Raw genomic sequence first — 20,472 nt, forward strand, 5'->3', positions numbered from 1 at the left:
AATGTGTGTGGATGTGGTGGGGGACGGCGTTCTGCTGGCTCTGGAGAGTCTTGCAGACGCAGAGGAGAGAGGGCGGGTGACGCGCCGGTGGGGTTTTTGGACTTTTTTTTCTGGCGCGGCCGCCGCGTAGGGCTGATCAAGTCGCGGACTACTCGCCGATAAGCAGCGATAAATCAATATGTGGCCGCCACCTCGCCTTGCGCTGCTGCACATGTCGGCCTTGACTAAAATCCTACCCAGGTCCAGTTTTCTCTAGCCTCAAAACCTCCGCTCACCACCGCCGTTCACGAAGCACTCCGCGCGCACATCCGCAGCAATGGGCAAGGACAGCAGGAAGAGAAAGGACCCCGAGGAGCTGGGCGACGCTCCGCCGCCCAAGAACCACGCCGAGGACGACGATGACGAGAGCGACGAGGTGCGTCGCCTTCCCTACGCGCGCGCGCCATGGACATGCCCGCGGACCTGATTGCTGATGCGCTGCGCAAGCTCTAGGACATGGACATGCTCAACGTCGACTTCGAATGGTTCGATCCGTCGCCCGATGTCGATTTCCACGGCCTGAAGACGCTGCTGCGCCAGCTCTTCGACGTCGACAACCAGTTGTTCAACCTGTCCGAGCTGGCCGACATGATCCTGGCCCAGCCACTACTGGGCTCGACGGTCAAGGTTGACGGCCTCGAGTCGGATCCGTATGCTTTCCTCACCGTGCTGAACATGCACGAGCATAAGGTCCGCCTGAGATACTTGGGAAATATAGCATGTGCTGTCAGCTAACCAGAACCAGGACAAGCAAGTGATCAAGGACCTTGCGAAATACTTCGCCCAGAAAGCCTCCTCTTCGCCGTCCCTCGCCGAGCTTCCCGCCCTCCTCGATCCCTCCTCTCCCGCTCAAGTCGGCCTCATCCTCACTGAGCGCTTCATCAACATGCCCTCCGAGATCGTGCCGCCCATGTACACCATGCTGCAGGAAGAGATCCAGTGGGCTCTGGACGAGAAGGAGCCCTACCAGTTCTCGCATTACCTGATCGTCTCCAAGACCTATCTCGAAGTCGAGTCCAAGCTAGACATGGAGGAGAACCGGCCCAACAAGAAGAAGAGGAAAGACGGCAGCGCTGGTGCCGAGGTCTTCTACTTCCACCCGGAGGACGAGGTGCTGCACAAGCATGCGCTGGCGCATTCGACGTACGAGTACACTAAGCAAGGCGATGAGGGTGCGTCGGACGCAAAGAGAGCTTTCCAGGACGCCGGGATCAAACCTATGGGCCACTTGATGCTGATCGAAGCGAGCAAATTCGCGGGCGCTGTGAAGGCCGTGACTGAGTATATTGGCGGCCCTGCTGCTCAGGCATAATTGCTGTTGGGGTTAAAAAGCCAAAAAGAAAAACAGTGGATTTCACGAACGAAGATACCAAAATCAAATATAGAAGCTATGTGTGTCATGATAATTTCCCATTCCCTTTCTGCATGATGTGTCTGTTTGTCTATGCCCATTTCTTTCTCTGAAACCATCCTCGTTCACTAGTCACAGAGATGGCATATCAGACAAGTCCGCAGCCTCGCAATAGTATCAGTAGCCCCTCCAATCCCATGCCGAAGGTTGACCGTCATTCCGCCTAGTATCAGATCAGCGAACTATCCTCAACCGTCTCGCAAAATCTCTTAGCTCATGACCTACCAATCCTTATCAAAGGAAGCTCGCAAAGAGGAAAGTAAGAAGGCTCAGGCCCAATGTGACGAGGTCTGGCGAGGTGAAACCGGCCACGCCTCCGTTCTCGATGATGGTGCAGTTGTAACAATTGCCACCTTGGTCACGGTAGTTGTCGGGCTTCTTCTTCTTTTTGTGCTCAGTGCCGTTCACATCGGAGACGGCAGTAGAGTTGATGGTCGTACCACTGAGAAGGTTGTCTTGCGCGATGACGAGGGGAAGAAGGACTTGGAGAGCGGCCAGGACAACAAGGAGCGTGTAAGCCGCGCGGAGAACAGTGATGGACGCCATTGCAGCTACGTCGTTTGGGTATGGGCTTTCGGTTGTGGTGTTTCACGGGTTATAGTTTTGTGGAAGTCACGGTTGTAGAGTTGCGGTTGTAGTGTCGACGACGAAGTGGTACTAGAAAGGGTGGTATTTATAGAGACTGGAGGTGGAATAACACGAGACCTTCGGGTGCCAGCGGCGAGCCGGTGTTATATAATTCCAGTAATGATTGCACCCAGGCTATCTAGCTGTCTTCTGTAGATCTAGCTGGCGTTTGCTTGTCAACTCCTGGAGGTTTGTCTGTTTGTGCAAGCTTGATTTTCAACGACAGAGAAGGCCAACTTCCAGTTTTCGGTAAAGGGATTGAGCCGGATACAAGGCAAGCGGATAAGCAGGCAGAAAGGTTGGCTGTGTAATAGCCGTATCGAGAACTAGCCATTTCACGGTACACACTTTCACCGCCCGTCAAGAATGACAGGATAAGAAAGCATAACCTTAAAGACCTTAGCATAGTGACGTATCAGGTGCAGGCAACGGAAGCAATGTATTCTTCAAACGCTTTCGTTTCGATCATGCTAAGCCAACAAACAAGTAAATATAACAAGGCATCATCATTGCCACCTCCCTCTGATGAACAATTGGTATCAACACATTTCTCTGAACGCCATGACCTTGTGACCGAAACTGGCCCGTTATTTTTTCTTCTTCCTTCCCCATCCACCTTACATATCCTCCACGGCGCAGTTGGGATGCATCACATACACCACCCTAGCATCACGCTGCTGCTCCTCACCCTCCTCTACGAGACCTTCACCACGGATCTGCATAAGGATGTTGTCCTACGACATGTTAGCAATGCACATTCTGTGAGGTTGAGCGGACGGAATGCTTACCTTGACCATCCTCTTCAGCACCCTCTTTGCCAAATCCCTTTCTTCCTCCAAGTCTTTCTGCGTCTCCAGCTCTGCCTCCTTCTGCTCCAGGTACCACACAAGCAGCTCCTCCTCCTCAACACCGTCCTCAGCTGTCGCGGCATCTGCGTTCACCCGACGCACCATCATGTTCAAGATGGACATGTAGTGGTCATAGGTGATCTTCTTCTTCTCTCTTTGAGGTGCTGGCGTGGCGGAAGCAGAGGCCCCGGCCTCTTCTCCAGCGTTGGCGTCGCCCATCTCCGCGTCAGCACCCGCCTCAGCATCTGCTGCGGCAGCTTCATCCTCGTCCTCAACCTCAACATCATCCTTCTCAACGGAGATAATCGACTGTCGGAGGAGGTTGTATGCCTCGCGCACAAACTCGGGAGTAACTTCCGTGACGCAATTGGCCTTGGCAATGGCTTCACTGAGACGGATCATTGACTCGAGTTGACGGACGGTGATACGGTAGCTGTTGCGGCCAATGCCGCCCTGGGCATCGTCGGCACGCAGCTCCTTGTACTTCTCAACGAGAGTCTGTTTAGCTTCAGGGGTGAACTCAGGCTTGAAGGTGCGAGCGAAGCGGATGTAGCGTTGCAGCTGCTCCGTGCTAAACTCTGGTTGCACTGCGTCGTCACGGAGGCGATGGATGCCAACAATGTGCTCGGCCAAGTGACGATCGACACTTTCCTCACACTCGTCCAGCACGACAAAGAAGAGATCGAAACGTGACATAATGGGAGCGCTCATGTTGACGTTGGCCCGGAGGGTTGTCTTGCGGTTGTAGCGGCCTCCGACGGGGTTCGCTGCGGCAAGGATAGAAGTACGGGCGTTGAGAGTGGCCTGGATGCCGGCCTTGGCAATGGAAATCGTCTGTTGTTCCATGGCTTCGTGAATGGCGACCTGGTCTGCTATATCCATCTTGTCAAACTCATCGATGGCGCAGATTCCGTTGTCTGCAAGCATCAATGCACCAGCTTCGATGGTAAAGTCTCCCGTCTCCTCGTCCTTGACCACAGCAGCGGTAAGACCAGCCGCAGAGGAAGCTTTTCCAGAAGTGTAGACAGCGCGAGGCAGGAAGGAGCAGATGTACTTGAGGAACTGCGACTTGCTGGTACTGGGATCGCCAACAATGCAAATGTTGATGTCACCTCTCAGGGCCATGCCTTCGGGAGTAATCTTGCTGACACCTCCCATCAGCTGGAGAAGAAGACCCTTCTTGATAACTTGGTGTCCATAAACCATAGGTGCGATTGAATCGACCAAACGCATGAAAATGTTGTTAGTGTGGACCATGTTGCGGAGATCCTCAATCTCAGCCGGAGAAAGAGTAGAAAGATACTCCGCCTGCGCCTCCTCGCCAGTTTGCGTAACTTCCAACGGGGCGGTCTGATTCAGGGAGGCCAGAATATTTCCAGCCTGTCCATGAAGCTGCTGTGTCGAGCTCTGACCTGGAGTGGAAGTATCGGGCGTGAGCATGCAGGCAAGGAATGCCATCCTGTAGGTTAAATCTCTAACGCCAAGTGCCTTCAATCCTGAGACGCCACTGCCACCGACGTCGCTACCCCTGGGCATATTGGTGTTGTCCCTGGTGGCTTGAGGTCTAACACCAGGAACGCGGAATTGGCTGACATCGGGAATAACAATGGCAGTACCAGTGAAGATGCACTTCTCTCCAGCCTTCGCACGGTCGACCATTTCACCACGCAAGATGACATCAATTGTCCGAGGCATGCTGCCGGTGGGGATCTCAGAACTATTCTCCTGGATGCGCACCTTCTGCCAGTCGACAAAAGTGCTTTGCCGGATATCCAAGCGCCAGCCGACGCGGTTACCGCAGGTCAAGTTCGGGCACTGTGTAGGCTCGGTGTAGCGGAAGGTCTGCTCAATGTTGGGAACAACAGCATTGCAAACTTCGCAAACAAAGGTAGCCAATGATAGCTCAGGACGGACTTCCGATGTTCTTGTAACGGTACCGGAGATTGAGAGGAGCTTTCCAATCGAGGAGGTCCGCAGCTGTCGGATGCGGGAAACCAGCGGCAAATTGTAAAACGCAAGCGAAAAGAGCTTGTCGGTCTGCTGGTTGGGAGTCTTGCTTGACAGCTTGGACTCGTCGCCTGCAGAGTCGCCGATAGAGGAGGTGGCAGCGACAGAGGAGGTTGAGTTGGGCTGCCTGTGCTCTCTGAAGTATTCCGGCTCGTACTTTGCGATCAGGTTGTTGAGGGCTCTAATCATGTAGGGCAAGAAGCGGTAGTATTCGTTCGCAATAGCATTCGCGACAACACCATCTTCATGCCTCATCAGGTGCGTGAAATCGATGTAGAGGGTAGATAGGCCGTAGTGGCGCATGCCATTGATTTGGGCAACGTAGTACTTGTCGGTGGTCTGGACGCTCGAGGCTGGTGCGGCCGATGAGCTAGGCTCTTCTGTGTAACTACAACTTGTCAGCGCAATTGATTCAGGTCAGGCCAGAAGAGCAGGCGAACCTCTCGAGGAACTCTTCGAATCTTTGCGAGAGAGCTTCTCCAGTCACATCGACAACGCGAGGAATGTCTTGCCGCGGCCCTGCTGACCGGCGGACAGTTCCCCTTGCTCCAACCACTTCATCGTCCGGGAAGCCTTCGATGTCGCTGTTTGCGCCAGCACTCTCAGACGGCGGGCCTCGTGGTCTCGAAGATGATCGGACGCGGGGACGTCTTGGTGTTTGGGATGCTGCCGATGCGGGAGTTGCAGCATCCAGGCCGAAGTTGTCGGAGCCAATGACGGCGTCAACTAGCGAAGACATGTTGGCGACGCCAAAAGTGTGATATGCGGGGAAGTGAACAGAGGAGTGAGTGTTTTGGTGGAGCAGACGCAAACGCCGTGTTTTCAGCGGGAAAGCGCGTCCGGCTGAGTTTCGGAGCAGACGCGTGTTGGGTCGCGTCGCGTTTTCCAACTCGCGCGTCACGCACGGACTCCAATTTGTTCTCCGTTTGTGGACTAGCCTGTCATCATGAAGCTTCGCAGCATTACCAACCTCTTCGCCTTATATTACCGCCACCTTCTAAAATAACAGTAGTTGTGGCTGAGTTAGAGTAGACCAAGGATCTAGAGACGGAGTTTGTCATAATAGCTGACAGCAACACCGTCGAGGATCTGCTAAGCTTTCAACGAGGCGTTCAAGTCTTATAACTAAACACTTCTTTACTTCAGCAGATTCTTGTGGCGCCGCGAGCTGCGATAATTACCCATGATCTCTCTGACGATTCACCAACGGTCTGCTCGAGTAACAAGTTCCGCCTGTCTATGTCCGGGTTTCTCAAGTCTCACACGGGACACACTTTGTCGTTTTGAAAACATCCCAGTGGGTGTTCTCTATGTTTTCCTAGTCATAGCGATATGTTTTAGACTGAATTGCTTACGGTAAGACCATTGATCTTACTTGCATGCCTTCTGCTTCGCGGCTATTGACAACATTATTCGATTTCGTTCTCAGAATCATGATGGGATTGATTGATGCGATGTACTGTCTCTTAAAGGTTAAATGAATTGTTATCATAGAAAACATGTAGCGTTGGCAGATAATGGCAGGTTATTCCAAATGTGTGAACCGGCCACAATGACGCCAGCTTATCCCTTCCCCAGTCAAACCACATCATCATGTTCAGGGAGAAAGAACAGGAGCATTACACATCTGTTCTAGCAATCAGCAGGGAAGCAAGCAACACTGCATTACGCCAGTCAGAAGTATGCACGCCGTTCAGCACACCCAGATGCGCAAAACGAAAGGATGGCCGTGAGCAAACAAACACCCACGACGCGCCCCTGCATCAGGGCACACAGCACAGCAAAAAGATATGCCCCCTATCGGAGTCGAACCGATGGCCTCGACATTACTAGTGTCGCGCTCTACCACTGAGCTAAAGGGGCTGGTTGTAGAAGCCCTGGTGGATGATCCGAAGTGGATCAAGCACCTGTTGAAAAATGAGCTGAGCTATTTACCTTATGAGGAGACCACTGGGTGAGTGAGTAATTCACTGATGGCAGGCAAGTGGAATGAAGGCCGACCCCCCCCCTTTTCCTTGCAGCCGTTGAATTTTTCTTTCGGTGGAGCAACCTTTTTTTCGGGCGTTGGGACGTGCGCTCACGGAGACACGGCAAAGAAGGCCGAGAAACAACCGTGCGCGGTTACTCGCGGATGGATCTCGGGCGCGTAGCTGGCGGGCGAGCGAGCGCAGGCTGCATGGGCTGCATGGTTGATACGTCGGGGGGGATGTGCTGACAGGCTTACGGGAGAAAGGAAATGAGGGATGTCGGAGGAGTGATGGTTGCGGGAGGAGTGGGGTGAAGACGTCCAAACCAGCGCGCTTGCCTTGCAGTTGCGTCATCTGTTGCTACCGGCAACAACTTTCTTCCACGCAGTGCCTCAGGTGCTGAACGAGCATACTGCGAGTAGAAAATTGAAAGCACTCTATTATTGTAGATATCACTAAGAAAGGTCGAATTCTAACTGCATCAATTGAGGTTTGTGTACTACAGTGTGCCGCGATGATCTTGTCCCTAACGGCTTGTCCACCATCAATGTCGAGAGTAGGCTGGTTGCCACCATGTACTTCCGAGCTTGATTATAACACAGGCACATGCATAAGAGGAACTACAGCGAAATACAAACGGTTAGCCTGCTAGTGGGAAATTAAAGGATGTTCTCGAAGTGCAAGACGAGAGTGCTCAGTGTAGTATCTCGAGCCTTGAGCTTAACGGAACACGCTTTCGACTAGGGTGAGCTTGGGTGCCCGCTGTGCAACACTTTTCTTTTGGTGATTGCTTGGTAAGAGTTGAATGCGGGTGCGGAAAGTGGTGCGGTGCCCGACAGTGAAGACATCGACCGTGCGCAGCCAGAGCGTGGAGCGGAGCCGCTCAACAACAGCCGACTCATGCAGCATTACAGTGCGGTTATGACCTATTAGGATGCGCAAATAAGCAAATCTCAGCCTTAAGCATCGGTCGCTTCCTACTCAAGATCGACGCGTGTACACGGGTTCGCTCATCAAGCGATGGGATGCGCAAGGGGGATGTGGAGGCGGGTATCTTTCATTCCTTTCCTGATTCATAAATCGTTCGTTCTAGCCTTTCTTCATCGCACCCGGTAAGTACCGGCTAATCCTTGACCGGTGCGGATCCGACTTCCCAAAGTCTTTGTAATCCCACATGCTTGCTTTTCATGACTCCATTTAGATCTGATCGGGTTGGACCAAGGACTTCTTGTCCGCTTGGTGATTCCCAAAGCGTTCTCCCTCAGGTGGACCCATGTATGCCACCAGGGTTCGGTTGATTAAAGAAAAAGAAAAGCGGAAAATTATGTACAAGTAAGTCATGAAATGTTTCAAATCCACCCCCCTGGCGATTGGTAGCTCGGGGGAGTTGCTGCAGATGGAGCCGGGGATCCACGCGGTGGGGCAGCCGCAAGGTTCAAGTTCTCGATCTCGCTGTTGCTTAGCAGAGTTCCGTTGCGGCTGTGGTGCGAGCGGTGTCCTTGCACCTGCTGCTGTGCCGCGGTTCCTTGGTCGTTCAACCGTTGAGTACCGAAGCCCGGAGCCGAAGCGAGATTACTAGCGGTGCTTCCGGACCGGGCCGCCGTTGTGGGGACCGCGCCCTCTCCAGACGGGCGATTGGATGCTGCAGACGCCGTGTCGGTCGAGGTCCTTGTTGATTTCGGAGACCAGCCGGCTTGTTCTCGTCTTCCCTGTTCCTGACCCCGGACCTCATCTGCACTGGGTCTCGGCACCAAAGGTATCAAAGGCGCATGAGACGTGACCGGGGACCTTGCCAATTCAGCGAGCATCTGGATGCTTCCAATTGTCGTTGTGGATTCCCTTTGCCAGTCTGCCGGCGAAGGGATGCGCGGAACTGGCGGTACATCCACCAGCCTCGGAGATGACATTGGCTGCGGGTACAGGGGATCATCCCTGCTCGAGCGCGGGCTCCGTGGAGAGGATGGTGCCCTCCTATGTGTCGGACCGTGGAGTGGACTGTAGGCCGTTCCCACCTCAGGGAGCAAAGGAAGTGCACGGGGTCGAGGCGGAGTTGCGGAGCTCGTCAATGACGGGCTTCTCCAGGAGCGCTGTGAATGGAGAGAAGATACAGATGGTTCTCTCCCTAAAGAGGCTGATGGTCTTCGGCTGCCGGGCAAGGAGTCCTGTTGACTGTATGGCAGTGATCCTTGGCGGTTGTGAGAGGACCATTCCCACGATCCAATAATTTGAGCATCCGGACTCCCGAGCTGGCTTCCAGTCTTGAGGATAGGTGAGAATGTTCGAGAATGCCTTCGTGTTGGCGAGGAAGGCCTTCTGCTGCTTGGGTTGCTGTATACCAGTGCTGGACTCATAGGATCATCCTGAGACCTCAAGGTGGTACCTCCAAAAGATACTCTTTTGATGTTATCTTTAATGGACGGCCTCTGGTTCTCTTCGGAAGTATCCGCCGTCGCCGTAGTCTCACTCGATATCGATGATGTGGAAATCTCTGTTCGGACCCGAATTCCAGTTGCTGGCTTGTCTTGGCCCTCCAGATCAAGACCTTCAGGAAAAGAGGTGCACGATGCTTGGCCCTCTCCTCGAGGTTGTAACATCATCCACGGAACTGGATCCTTCCTGGACTTTTTCCTTTGTGTCGGCGTACAACAGAAAATAATCTTAAATGCCTGCGCGTATTTCTTTCGGAAGGGACCGGTTGTTCCAAAGATCAGGAACGCGATGATGCTTGGCAGCGTGCCTGGAATGTCTTGAGATATATCGACCTTTGCCTGTTCGATGCTGAAGTCTGGCGATGTCGCCGCGGCTCTTGAATCGTGTCGGTTGCGTTCGTAGTTGACGATTTGGTAGATGATCTGGGCTGTCTCGAAGACTCTGGAAGAGAATCAGCTAAGCCCCTAGGCTCGCAGGGTGGAACTTACAGGAGACAGATCATGATGATACTAAAACGAACGATGAGCCACTTATCGGTGCCGGTCTGGGTCCGTGTCGTTGCGACACTAGACATGGTACCACCACCTAATGAAGGCGACTTTCCAGTTGAACGAGGGAAAAAGCGCGTGAAAAGGTTCCGACTCTGGAGGTATTTCAGAAGTACGACGATTACAAGGAGTGATCCGGTCGTTAGGCAAATTGCCACTGTAGAGATGGTTAGTATCGCATTCGTTGTACTTCCTCTGACTTGGAACTTACTGATAAAGTTAAAGAGAACCAGATAAGCCACCGGAATTTGCTGGATGGCGTCATTGCTGCAAACCACACACATGGCTATAGGGAGGACAATAGCAGAGGTCTTGAAGACGGCTGACATGATCTTTTTGCTCGAAGTCTTCATTCTGATGTCCCAGGTACCAATGAACAGGGCGATCGACCTGAGGGGCATCAGTATGCTGAATGAATGACGAAGAGGAAAGCGACAGCACTGACCAGAACAAGACAAGAAGAGCATCGACGTTGTAGGTGAATATTGCTGTAACGAGGCATTAGTGCATGGCAAGCTTCGGGGCGCGCAAGGGGCCATACAGATCCAGCTCAGCACCAAACGCCATCCCACGTCGGCTTTCCTAAACATGTCGGACTGACTGTATGAAAAGTGTTGCTCATGCTCAAATCGTTCTTCTTGTATGTCTCTCCAGTTTAGGGTGTAGTCAACATGACGGATTAGTCCGACGATGGCTCCAAAGGTAGTGCATGCGCTAAGCATTAATATGTCTGGACCGGTTAGTTTGGGCGGAGGGGTCGAGGAGAACAAGGCTCGTAGCTTACAAGAGACTCGCTCGCCATGGTTCCACAGCATAAAGCACAAGAGAAGGCCCAGGACGGTGGCAATAAGGCTCAGGCAATCAACGAAAATGGCGAGGCCGAGCACCTCTTGCGGGACGGAGGATGCCGCCGCCATGCTTGAGATGCTCTTGAAATTCAACGCAGGTACAAGAGAGGTGGTGGTGGCAGCCTCATCTCTGCAGGTATAAAGGGCGCAAAAGCTGGAAAGGCCAGAAGCAGGACAGGTACGGGTTCTTAGGTCGGCCGGCAGTGGGCATGCAAAGCTTGACCCCACACGGTGAGCACGAGACGGTACCCTGAACCAGGTCCGGGCATGCATATCTCACAAGGGTTCATGGCGCGTGCAGAGTGGCCGGTGGAGGCTGTTTCGGCCGGGCTTCGCAGGGCCTCAATTGGACGGCAGATCGACGAAGGCTCCGCAAGGCAAGCCAAGCATCTAGAGCGGTGACCACAGGCGTATCCCAGCACCAATCAAACGGTGGGAGGGCAGTTGGTATTGCTGATTGGTGGGGCGAGAAGTGGGCTTGCAGGCGCGGCGGCCAGTAAGGCATGAGAGGCTCAAGGATGAGGCTCGAGCCCTGGCAGCTCCCGGCGGTTGTCGCTTGCTACCACAACTCCAGGGTCCACGTGGTGGCCATTGCCACAGAGGTCGCCTTATTCGGTGGTTCATCCGGACAGCGTTGAGATGAAACGGGCGCGTGCATGTTGAGTCGAGGGCGTGTGCGTGTGTACGGCATCGCAAAAGTCACGAAGGCAGGCTCCAAACGAGCTGTTTCCAGGCTGGATCGGCGTCAAGCTGGCAGTGTCGACGTCTCGGGGTCCGATTGGGCGGGCGTTTGACAGGATCCGCGCTGGCATACTCGCAGCGCGCCAACGAGAAGGCAGAGCAGGCCCTTCGGTTGGCCGCCTCGGCCACGCCGAGGCTCGATAGACGCGGGTGTGCAGGCATCGGAGTATGGAGGCTGAGCAGTGGCGGAGGCATGAGGCGGTGCGGTGCGGCTGTCGCGTCAGTCGCTTGACACGGCATTGATCTTTTTTGCGACGTCACCCGCCCTGACAACGCAGGAACAGGTGGCAGCGTGGCATGACCCGTGGCGATGCTGCAGAAGAGACGGTGGCCGGCGGGAAGCTCCATGGTGCCCGTGACGGCGCGCGCCAATTTTCCGCGTCCGCGGGCCGATGGCTCAACGGTGTGTGCCATCGATCCTCTCCGGGCTGGGCCACGGCGGGGCTGCGGAAATGCTCACTTCCGGCAATGGGAAGAGTGGGGACTCAGCTGCGGCACTGCCGACTGTCGACTGCAAGCCAGTATACCGAGCTCTTCAGCTTGCAGCATCGTTTGCGAGGTCAGCAGCGCAATAGTAGCGACGTTATTGCAGTGTTGCGACATGCCGGCCCAGCCCGCGTACGACCAGCCGGCCGCCGCACCGGCGCCCGCACCCGCCTCCTGCATCATCGGCGAACAGCTGTCGGTCGACGTATGTCAGCCATCGCAAACACCCTCACGTCGCAACACGCTGACATGCATGGCCCCTGCAGCATTCGCAACACGACGACGACGACTCTACCGACCTGCTGGGCTCGTGAGCTGCTCTCGTTCTTTCCCCACGATTGACACTCAAATGTCAGCAGCACCACCACTTCGCTGTCCGAAAGCGTCACCGACTACCGCTATGCCCATGGCCGTCGTTATCATGCCATCGAAGACGGCGGTCCGTCTCTCTGCTTCCCGCTTGCTGCGTTCTGCTGCTGATGATCTCCATTGCAGGCTATTCGCTGCCGAATGACGACGTACCGCGTCCCCGGCCTCATGCATCATCCACGCTGACTCGTGACACAGGAAGAGATTGATCGCTTGAGTGCGTAGATCCCCCCCACACCAAGTCGCCCCAAGTGACCCTGTCAGATCTCCAGCACCGCGTCTGGGACATCGCCCTCAGCGGTACCCACTATCTTGCACCCCTGGACCTTGATTCCGTCCACGACGTTCTCGACGTCGGTTGTGGCACCGGTGGTGAGCGCTGCCTCTTCCTCCTCCCATTCGAACTAATCCCGACGACGCCTGCAGCCTGGTGCATTGAACTCGCCGACGAACACCCTCATCTTCGTGTGCTTGGCACCGATCTCTCCCCAATTCAGCCCAACAATGTGCCTCCCAATTGCGAGTTCCTTGTTGATGATGCTAATGCCGACTGGACTTTCGGAGAGCGGTTTGATTATATCCACACTCGCGCTGTGCTGCTGGGCATTAAGAATTGGGACAAACTGATCAAACAGTCCTTCCAGAGCCTGCGTCCGGGTGGATGGGTTGAGTTCCAGGAGTTCCACGTCCCAATTGGCTGTGATGACGGCAGCGCTGGCCCCGATGCTGCTGTCACGAGATGGAGCCACAGCATGTACGAGGCATTCAAGAATCTGGGCATCGACTCCATGGCCACTTCGAATTTCCGAGCCCTCTTGGAAAAGCATGGCTTCGAGTCGATCGGGGAAACTCATACTAAATTCCCCCTTGGTCCTTGGGCGAAAGGGGAGAAAGAGAAGACTATGGGAATCCTGTTCCAAAGGGACATCGCAGGCAACTTGCAGGGTCTGTCTGTGAAGGTGCTGACCAATGGCCTTGGTTGGTCCGAAGAGGAAGTAGAGGAACTTGTCCGCAAAGCAAAGAGCGATCTCTATAATCCCCAGGTCAGTGCCGCTATCGCGCATGCCGTAGCGTCTGTTCTCACATTACCGCAGATCCACAGCTATTTCCCCGTTGACGTATTTTGGGCACGCCGCCCTGCGTAGACGTTGAGAAATTATGGCGCCTAAGCACAGGAAAACGGAGACGGCGCTCCTGCTCATAGACTCGTTGATTACGGGGTATTCATCCCCAACTTTGCGAGTCGTCAGAAAACGTACGCCAACGGCGCCACGTAATATTCGCTCACGAATGATTTTGTCTTTTTCGCACATGTTTACTCCGAAGACTTTGCACCTTCATTTCTAGAGTTTTGATTTCATTCGAGCTGGCCACACATATCTCTCTCACGAGCATTACCTTCCCAGTGTCGCCACGCTAAGCACCGCACCATTGACGCCCACGTGGTCCCTATTTCCGAGTCCATCCTCAAATAATTTTCCGAAGGCCCGTGTCTTTGGTGCGGCGGGAACGAGAGCCAATGGGATCACAGAAGCGCCTCATCGGAGACATCTCTCTTCACATACGCAGTCTTCATGCGGGCAATGGAAACCGCGTGGGTTCGCGATAGATCCGAGCGTCAGGTTACGATAAAGGCTGTGTCGATCCCGGCCGTGCATTGCTTGCGCTTGCCAGGTACCCATGCAACACGTCGGCCACTCCGCTTCCAAGATGACGCCTGAACTGCCCATCATCGCTTTGTGGTCGCTGATTCGCCAAAATTTCTCTCTTAATATTAAACACCTCCGCATATCGCCACCTCGCGTCGAACGAGAAGTGAGTGGTCAAGGCCAGTAGCGACGAGGAACTCATGCCACCTCAAGTCATTGCATTTATCAACCTTCTTATCCCGCCGCATTCCTATCTGGGCGAATCACATGACGCAACCCATGACTATCTTGTATTTATGCTTTCAAAGACGATGCGTCATGATGGACCTCAAGATCGTATTCGGGGTCTCCGAAAACAGACCTTCCATATTTGCTACTACTTAGATTTCCGTAGAGTTGGCCAGGTGTCTCAGCGGAACCTTGTGGGTGCCCGTTACACTTAAAGTGCCTTCGCTAATGTCCTTCAGCGCCTCTTCCATCTTCATCGTACCAACACTCAACCTTTACCAGCCATGCCCCTCTCGCCTTTTTCTTAGCTGCGATTACTTCCATTCATCCACTGATCCAACAGTAAGAGGAAGGTTTAGGTTCTAATCTCTCTCGAGTCTGTGCATATTATCGCGCAACCTGTATATTTCCTGCGCTCGCATTAAAACCAACAACATCCTGCGCTGTTTACATGCTCGGAGGATGTTATGTTCACCCTCGAACACAAACTTTGGCAGAAGTACCGTCCCCCCATAACGCTATACTTGGCCTACATATTATCAATAAACAAATGCCTTAGAACAAGAGCTTTAGACAATTAGCTAGAGGCTACTACTCAGCATTGTCGACGGGCGACTAGCAATAGTATCCACATGTTGTGGTGCATCCTTCATATACTTAGGTTTGGCCTCGGTTTCTTCAGGAATAATTATCCATAGTTACACGATACATATCGCTAGTGACCTTTTTCCACGCAGGCCCCAGCATTCCAATTCAGGCGTCCTGCGACTGGTCTCATCTGCTCGGTCATGTGCTGATATCTTACTGCTCAACCTTGAGCATGTATGCGGTGAGATTCGAAGTTGATCACGCTCCATATGAGAGTCATGTCAGATCATTGGTCTACTTTCGTAGACGCGATGACTCGAATGCAGGCGTTGGGCGGTATTGGGCTAGATACATCAAGCGGGATTATCAAACTCGGCGCACGCCAAGGCGAATGCGGGGTTCCATTAGTTCAGTCCCGGAACAACAAGAGAGCAAATGTCACGTCATCATGCCTTTTAGCGAGTACGGAAGACGAAGGCATAAGAGTCAGATGGACGCTCCTTCAAGGTTTTTGCGTGGTTGGGACACCTTCCCGGCTTCCTTGGGCCTCTCGACGTCGCCCTGATTCCCCCGGAAAATTCCAATTTACGTCAGCAATTCACTTGCACAGCCCCGCAAGCGTCAAACGTGCCTTGTTCAAGGCGGTTGACTTAGCACCGAGCTCCATAGACCACTCTGTTGACATTCAGAGATGTCTTTCCACGTTCCTGAGCTGTTAGCCATACGGGACTTTCTCGTCATCGTGGCCAAAGAAGCAGGAGAGATAATCACTTCGGCGAAGCCCTCTTCAGCAGACGCTATAACCAAGAAAAATAGTATGTTCAACGAAGTACACATGAGAAATAGAAAAACAAGACATCCGAAAGTAACTAACAAGAAACCCCCCGACTGCCCCACTCAAAAGCCACCGACATCGTCACCGCGACCGACAAAGCCGTCGAGAACCTAATCGCAACGCGGCTGATCGCGCGGTACCCAGAGTACGACTTCGTCGGCGAAGAGTCGTCGTTCGACGCATCCAAGGGCATCGGGCCCGGCCCGACCTGGGTCGTCGACCCCATCGACGGCACGTCCAACTTCGTCCACGGCCTGCCCGAGGTCTGCGTCTCGCTGGCCCTGGTCGTCGCCCGCGTCCCCGTCGTCGGCGTCGTCTACAACCCCTTCCTGCAGGAGCTCTTCTCCGCCGCTCGCGGCGCCGGCGCCTACCACCAGCAGCCCACCCGGCACGGCGGCGAGCCCCAGCGATTGCCTCTCAACAACACCCCGCTGGCCGGCCTCCGCCACGCCTGCGTCGGCATCGACTTCGGCAGCGACCGCGCCGGGCCCAACTTCGCCCTCAACCTCTCCGTCTTCGCCACGCTCGCCGCTGCCCCCGCATCATCATCATCATCGTTCGGCGGCGGCGGCGGTGGTAAAGGAGGCCGCTTCGCCCACTCGCTCCGCGCGACCAACTGCGCCTCCGAGACCGTGTGCCGCGTCGCCGCCGGCCAGCAGGACTGCTTCTGGGAGTGCGGCGCCTGGGCCTGGGACGTGGCGGCGGCGTGGTGCGTGCTGACCGAGGCCGGCGGCATCATGGTCGACGGCCACCCGGGCAACTGGCACCCCCCGATCGACAACCGCCGCTATCTGGCCGTGAGGCCGGCCGAGCCGGCGAGCGGGCAGGCGGAGTTGGTCGAGGAGTTTTGGGACGTCATCGGGGAGGGGAGGTCGACGTTCGGGCCGCCAGCTGGACAGGATGGGCCCTTAGCTTGACATCCTTTGAAAAAAAAAATAAATAGGGTCTTCTGAAGGAATGTTTACTCATGCTGTCCTGTTTGTGAAGGTATGCGGGGTTATTGTAATCAAATACGGGATGAAGTATTCTTACGCTTGTATCCGGGGCCGGCAGCGTGGCATTGTAAAGGTTTGAAGCTACCCAGGTAAAGAGTGCCATAACAACAGACAATGCAACAAATACAGTGCAATTTCGGTCACTCAGCCCTTCGGCGTGACCAGATCTATAATACATCCAGTCCAGTAAACGAGACATTAGCGAATGTTCACCCAAAATCAATAACGCCCACCCTATGCCCCAACATTCCTTGCTCACTTCTCCTCACGCTTTAGTTGAAGTATGATAATGATTAAGGCACGTAGAGACGTGAATAAGCAGCCGTCACGCCCCGACAACAGACGCAAGAGTCGAAGTTTCGGGTCGCGAGCCCGATCCTGCAGTCGTCGCAAAGGCTGAGACATCCACACGGCCACACCAGGATCGTGCGCGGGCTGGCCTGACAGACAACGCACTGAGGACCGCCGGACCCCATGCCGTCAGCACCGCCAGCCCAAGTGTCTGCGGCGGAAGAGCTGCTGCCATGTTTCTGCGCTGTGGCGTTGCGCCTTTCGAGAATGTATTGCTCAAGCGCTCTTTCTTCTTCCTCAGGGGTCATGGTGGCGTACACATGTCCTGGACGGTAGCGAGATGTGAGGATACGGCCGCGATGTAATTCAGCGGCCTTTCGGTACTGCGAACGGGTCATGATGCGATTGCTGCGGAGATGGCTGGCAAGTACTTGTGCTTCAGTCCTGTCTTCGTCTGTCTGGGGATCAAGAAGGCGCGCCAGCTGTGCTGGATCGAGTGAGCCATCGTCAAACGAAGGGGTCACTCCTCTATCCGGATGAGGATCCTCCTGGGTCGGCGTGCGGCGGCCGTCCTCATCGATGTCAGACCATTCCTCTTCGCCAGTAGTTGTCGACATAGAAATGAAACTCGTAGTATCGTCGAATTCAGACTGATCGGATGGAAGGGCGTAGTCGCCGCTCGAGTCGATATCGCCCCACCATCCACCATTCTTCCACCAGGAGTATAAGTTAGAGCTGAGTGACTCCTCGGTGACGTCCTCGCCGAACAACGTCTTCCCATTCTCTTCAAGCCGCCGTCTGGTCTCCACTTCAACATCGACGTTCGTATCTGACGGCCGAGTAAGTCTGCCATCCGGCGAGAGGTACCAGAATTCCAACTCTCGGGACCGCAGTTCTGCAGCCATTTGACTGATCCTCGAGGGTTTCGTTGCTGATGGCCGCTGGTGTAAGCCGGCAAACTTCAGCAGCCACTGCGGTCGACGAGTCATTCCAAGTTTGCTCATGACCAGTAGCACGAAACGCGCCTGCATGGCCACAACCAGCCGGTGTATGCCCTTGGCGAATTCGTAAGTCATGATCCAACGCCCGCGCCGCTGCAGCAGGCCTACACCATTGTCCCTGCCGGCGGCTCTGGCCTCGGGCAAGCTCTTCTGTCCACGCGTTTTACGTTCACGAGCGTATCCAGAGCGAAGTCCGATTGTACTTTCTGGCACGTCCATCGCCTTAACCCCTTCAGCAACAAAATCCTCGCGAAGTTCAGCAGGGATTCCATCAATAGTGCGTTGCACCATAGCCCTACGCGCCACCAGCTCTTCAATTCTCTTGCTCTCCAGCCAAGTCATCTCGCTAACCCGGATGGGAGTCCCCTCATTGAGGAAGACAGCCTCGCTTGCCGCCGTGAGAACGGTAAATCCAATCTTGAGGAGCGCCGTGTAAAAGTCATCCGACCAGCTTACGCTAATTGGCGTACTGCCAGAAAAATGGACGTTGGCCTGCAGATTTCCATATGCAGTTCTGAACCTCTCTTTAAATGTCATGGTCTGCTCGGTTCCGGAGGGGAGACTCAAGGCCGTGACGGCCAAGGCCAGTCCGTATATCATTACGCACGCGAGTAGACCAATCAAAATCAAGAGGTGAGGGATGAACCCAACAAGACAGACGGTCGGAATCCGGAGTATGCCAAGGTCATGGGGAATCGACCCAATCATGCCCGTCATCCGCAGGAAAGTCCATACGAAGACGACCATGTAGGCGACACCCCAAATGCCAGTGTTGACAAGTCGGAAGCGGGTTCTCAGGCCTAGGACGGCAAGACAATTGCTGCTCAAGTGGCTTAAGCTTGACACTACGGCCATGACAAGGACTTCGGGCGCGACATTGAGAACCTGGAGGAGCATCCCTCGCGTCAATTTCAAGGTTGTTCCATCGGTCCTGGTGACAGTGGCAGTCGAATTTCCAAGGTCAAATGGCCGTGTCAACATCATCTCGGCTTCCGAGAATGCCAGCGAGTGTTCAAACAAGGTCATGCCCGTCTCGGGCATAGGCTGGCGTCCTTGGAGTGCGCATGACATGGTCTCGACGAATTGGCTCAAGCAGAGGCTCAAGAAAAGAGGCCAGAGACGTGCAAGCGATCCGTTGAGGGACAGAAATTCGCCTTCAGAGTGGCCCATATTCACAGCCTTGCATGATGTCAAGTCATCCTCCCAGTAGAGCATGTTTGAACTCAGCTTGTAGAGCATGCCACCCTCGCCTGCCATATCCACTGCAAGGGGTTGTTTCGCGTCGTTGTAGCGTAATTGCGACCACTCGGGAGAGGTTTGGCAGCGAATGGCTTGGAGGAGGCATTGGGTCTGGTAGATTAACGTCACGATCGGGGCGAGGTAGACGGCGAGGCGAACGTGCCAGCGGAAGTTCAAAGGGATACGGGACGAGGCGTAGAACTGGGTGCGATTCAGTAGGATAGCCTGTGCACAATCTGATTAGACCTAAATTGACAGCTGGACAGTGTGCGAGATAGGCATACCACGGTGAAGGTGGCAAGAGCCCACCTAGACGTAATGTAGCTGAAGATCCCACCGATCTTGCCGAGGTTCCATATGTAGTCCAGGTTGAACAAGCCGTCGGCACCCTCAACAGCGTCACCGCTCGTGGCAGCAGCGGCTGCTGATGCAGCTGCGCCAGGTATCGCGGCGGCAGAGCTCTGTATAAACTTCCCGGCAGCAGATGTGATGTTGTTGGTGACGTTAGCACCGCCTGACCCCGTCGCCTCGGCGATGACGGTCCCGCTATTCATTACTTTGCCCAGGATGCCATCCAGCTGTTCCAGCGGATTCATGACTAGCTGGCGTGCGGCTGTGGCTGCCTGGGGGATCGCGCGGAGGTAATCCATAGCGGCGGAGGTGCGGCGAACGCGAAGCGGGCCGGGTTGTCGCGTGGTGTTCGGACGGTCGTCTCAGCGGGCAGTCAGTGGGAGCATCCGGGGTCGGACAGCCAGCACCAGGCGGGGCGATGCTAGGCAAAAGAGCGGCGCATGTCCAACTTTAAGGATGCAAGCACTGACGGCGAGTACGAAGGAGCGAGCGAAAGAATAAGAAGAGCTCAGAGAAGCATCGCGATGTGACGCGACGTCTGCTGGAAGGCGCGGTCTCCAGGGTGCTGGGCAACCGAGCCCGCAGCATCCGCTGGCCGGCATGCGGGCCCGACTCCTGGCCGTTTATGTCATAGTCGCTTACCTAACATAGCAGCCGCTTGCACGTGCTGGTCTGGCCTCTCTCTCCCCTGCAAACAGCAAACTGCGACAAAGATACCATAATAGCAAGAGGAACCAAATTTGTTTGTATTCTCAATGCTTGTAGCTCAAACAATAGAGTTAAACCCATTTTCCCAACTCGTGCAACCCTATTTATCGGCTAAGAACATCGAAAGGCAAGCCAGCAAGCAACTATCTGTGTACAGAGCGGTATCGCAGCCGAAGGCCAACATGAAATTTGTTTTTTTCCCTCATTTCATGGGTAGTTGAATCTATCGTCCGGAGGAGAATGTCGAATTAAAAATTCTACATGTG

At 54.6% G+C, this 20,472-nt stretch overlaps 7 protein-coding genes across 7 annotated transcripts; 3 read left to right on the forward strand and 4 right to left on the reverse strand.

Annotated features, from left to right (window-relative positions):
• Positions 1 to 316: 316 nt before the first annotated feature.
• On the forward strand, positions 317 to 1,351 carry LTHEOB_7976 (Protein bcp1; the record flags this gene model as incomplete). Its single annotated transcript, XM_035517401.1, has 3 exons — positions 317 to 415; positions 493 to 729; positions 785 to 1,351. The coding sequence occupies 3 exons, from the start codon at positions 317 to 319 to the stop codon at positions 1,349 to 1,351; spliced, it is 903 nt and encodes a 300-aa protein (XP_035370995.1).
• Positions 1,352 to 1,684: 333 nt separating this feature from the next.
• On the reverse strand, positions 1,685 to 1,996 carry LTHEOB_7977 (uncharacterized protein; the record flags this gene model as incomplete). The annotated part of the gene is made up of 1 exon (XM_035517402.1): positions 1,685 to 1,996. The coding sequence occupies one exon, from the start codon at positions 1,994 to 1,996 to the stop codon at positions 1,685 to 1,687; it is 312 nt and encodes a 103-aa protein (XP_035370996.1).
• Positions 1,997 to 2,694: 698 nt separating this feature from the next.
• LTHEOB_7978 (DNA replication licensing factor) lies at positions 2,695 to 5,671 on the reverse strand (the record flags this gene model as incomplete). Its single annotated transcript, XM_035517403.1, has 3 exons — positions 2,695 to 2,811; positions 2,866 to 5,320; positions 5,373 to 5,671. 3 exons carry the CDS (start codon positions 5,669 to 5,671, stop codon positions 2,695 to 2,697), a joined length of 2,871 nt encoding a protein of 956 aa, XP_035370997.1.
• Positions 5,672 to 8,912: 3,241 nt separating this feature from the next.
• On the reverse strand, positions 8,913 to 10,794 carry LTHEOB_7979 (Glycoside hydrolase protein; the record flags this gene model as incomplete). The annotated part of the gene is made up of 6 exons (XM_035517404.1): positions 8,913 to 9,240; positions 9,615 to 9,770; positions 9,818 to 10,034; positions 10,089 to 10,267; positions 10,323 to 10,365; positions 10,662 to 10,794. The coding sequence occupies 6 exons, from the start codon at positions 10,792 to 10,794 to the stop codon at positions 8,913 to 8,915; spliced, it is 1,056 nt and encodes a 351-aa protein (XP_035370998.1).
• Positions 10,795 to 12,067: 1,273 nt separating this feature from the next.
• Positions 12,068 to 13,466, forward strand: LTHEOB_7980 (Methyltransferase type 12; the record flags this gene model as incomplete). The annotated part of the gene is made up of 7 exons (XM_035517406.1): positions 12,068 to 12,157; positions 12,219 to 12,262; positions 12,312 to 12,391; positions 12,448 to 12,470; positions 12,520 to 12,538; positions 12,586 to 13,364; positions 13,416 to 13,466. The coding sequence occupies 7 exons, from the start codon at positions 12,068 to 12,070 to the stop codon at positions 13,464 to 13,466; spliced, it is 1,086 nt and encodes a 361-aa protein (XP_035370999.1).
• A 2,011-nt stretch (positions 13,467 to 15,477) lies between these two features.
• Positions 15,478 to 16,538, forward strand: LTHEOB_7981 (Inositol monophosphatase; the record flags this gene model as incomplete). Its single annotated transcript, XM_035517407.1, has 2 exons — positions 15,478 to 15,601; positions 15,691 to 16,538. 2 exons carry the CDS (start codon positions 15,478 to 15,480, stop codon positions 16,536 to 16,538), a joined length of 972 nt encoding a protein of 323 aa, XP_035371000.1.
• A 371-nt stretch (positions 16,539 to 16,909) lies between these two features.
• LTHEOB_7982 (Ubiquitin-protein ligase) lies at positions 16,910 to 19,797 on the reverse strand (the record flags this gene model as incomplete). Its single annotated transcript, XM_035517408.1, has 2 exons — positions 16,910 to 19,372; positions 19,432 to 19,797. 2 exons carry the CDS (start codon positions 19,795 to 19,797, stop codon positions 16,910 to 16,912), a joined length of 2,829 nt encoding a protein of 942 aa, XP_035371001.1.
• Between the last annotated feature and the right edge of the window lie 675 nt (positions 19,798 to 20,472).

Source organism: Lasiodiplodia theobromae (assembly GCF_012971845.1).
Source record: "Lasiodiplodia theobromae strain AM2As chromosome Unknown scaffold_24, whole genome shotgun sequence".
NCBI lineage: Eukaryota > Fungi > Ascomycota > Dothideomycetes > Botryosphaeriales > Botryosphaeriaceae > Lasiodiplodia > Lasiodiplodia theobromae.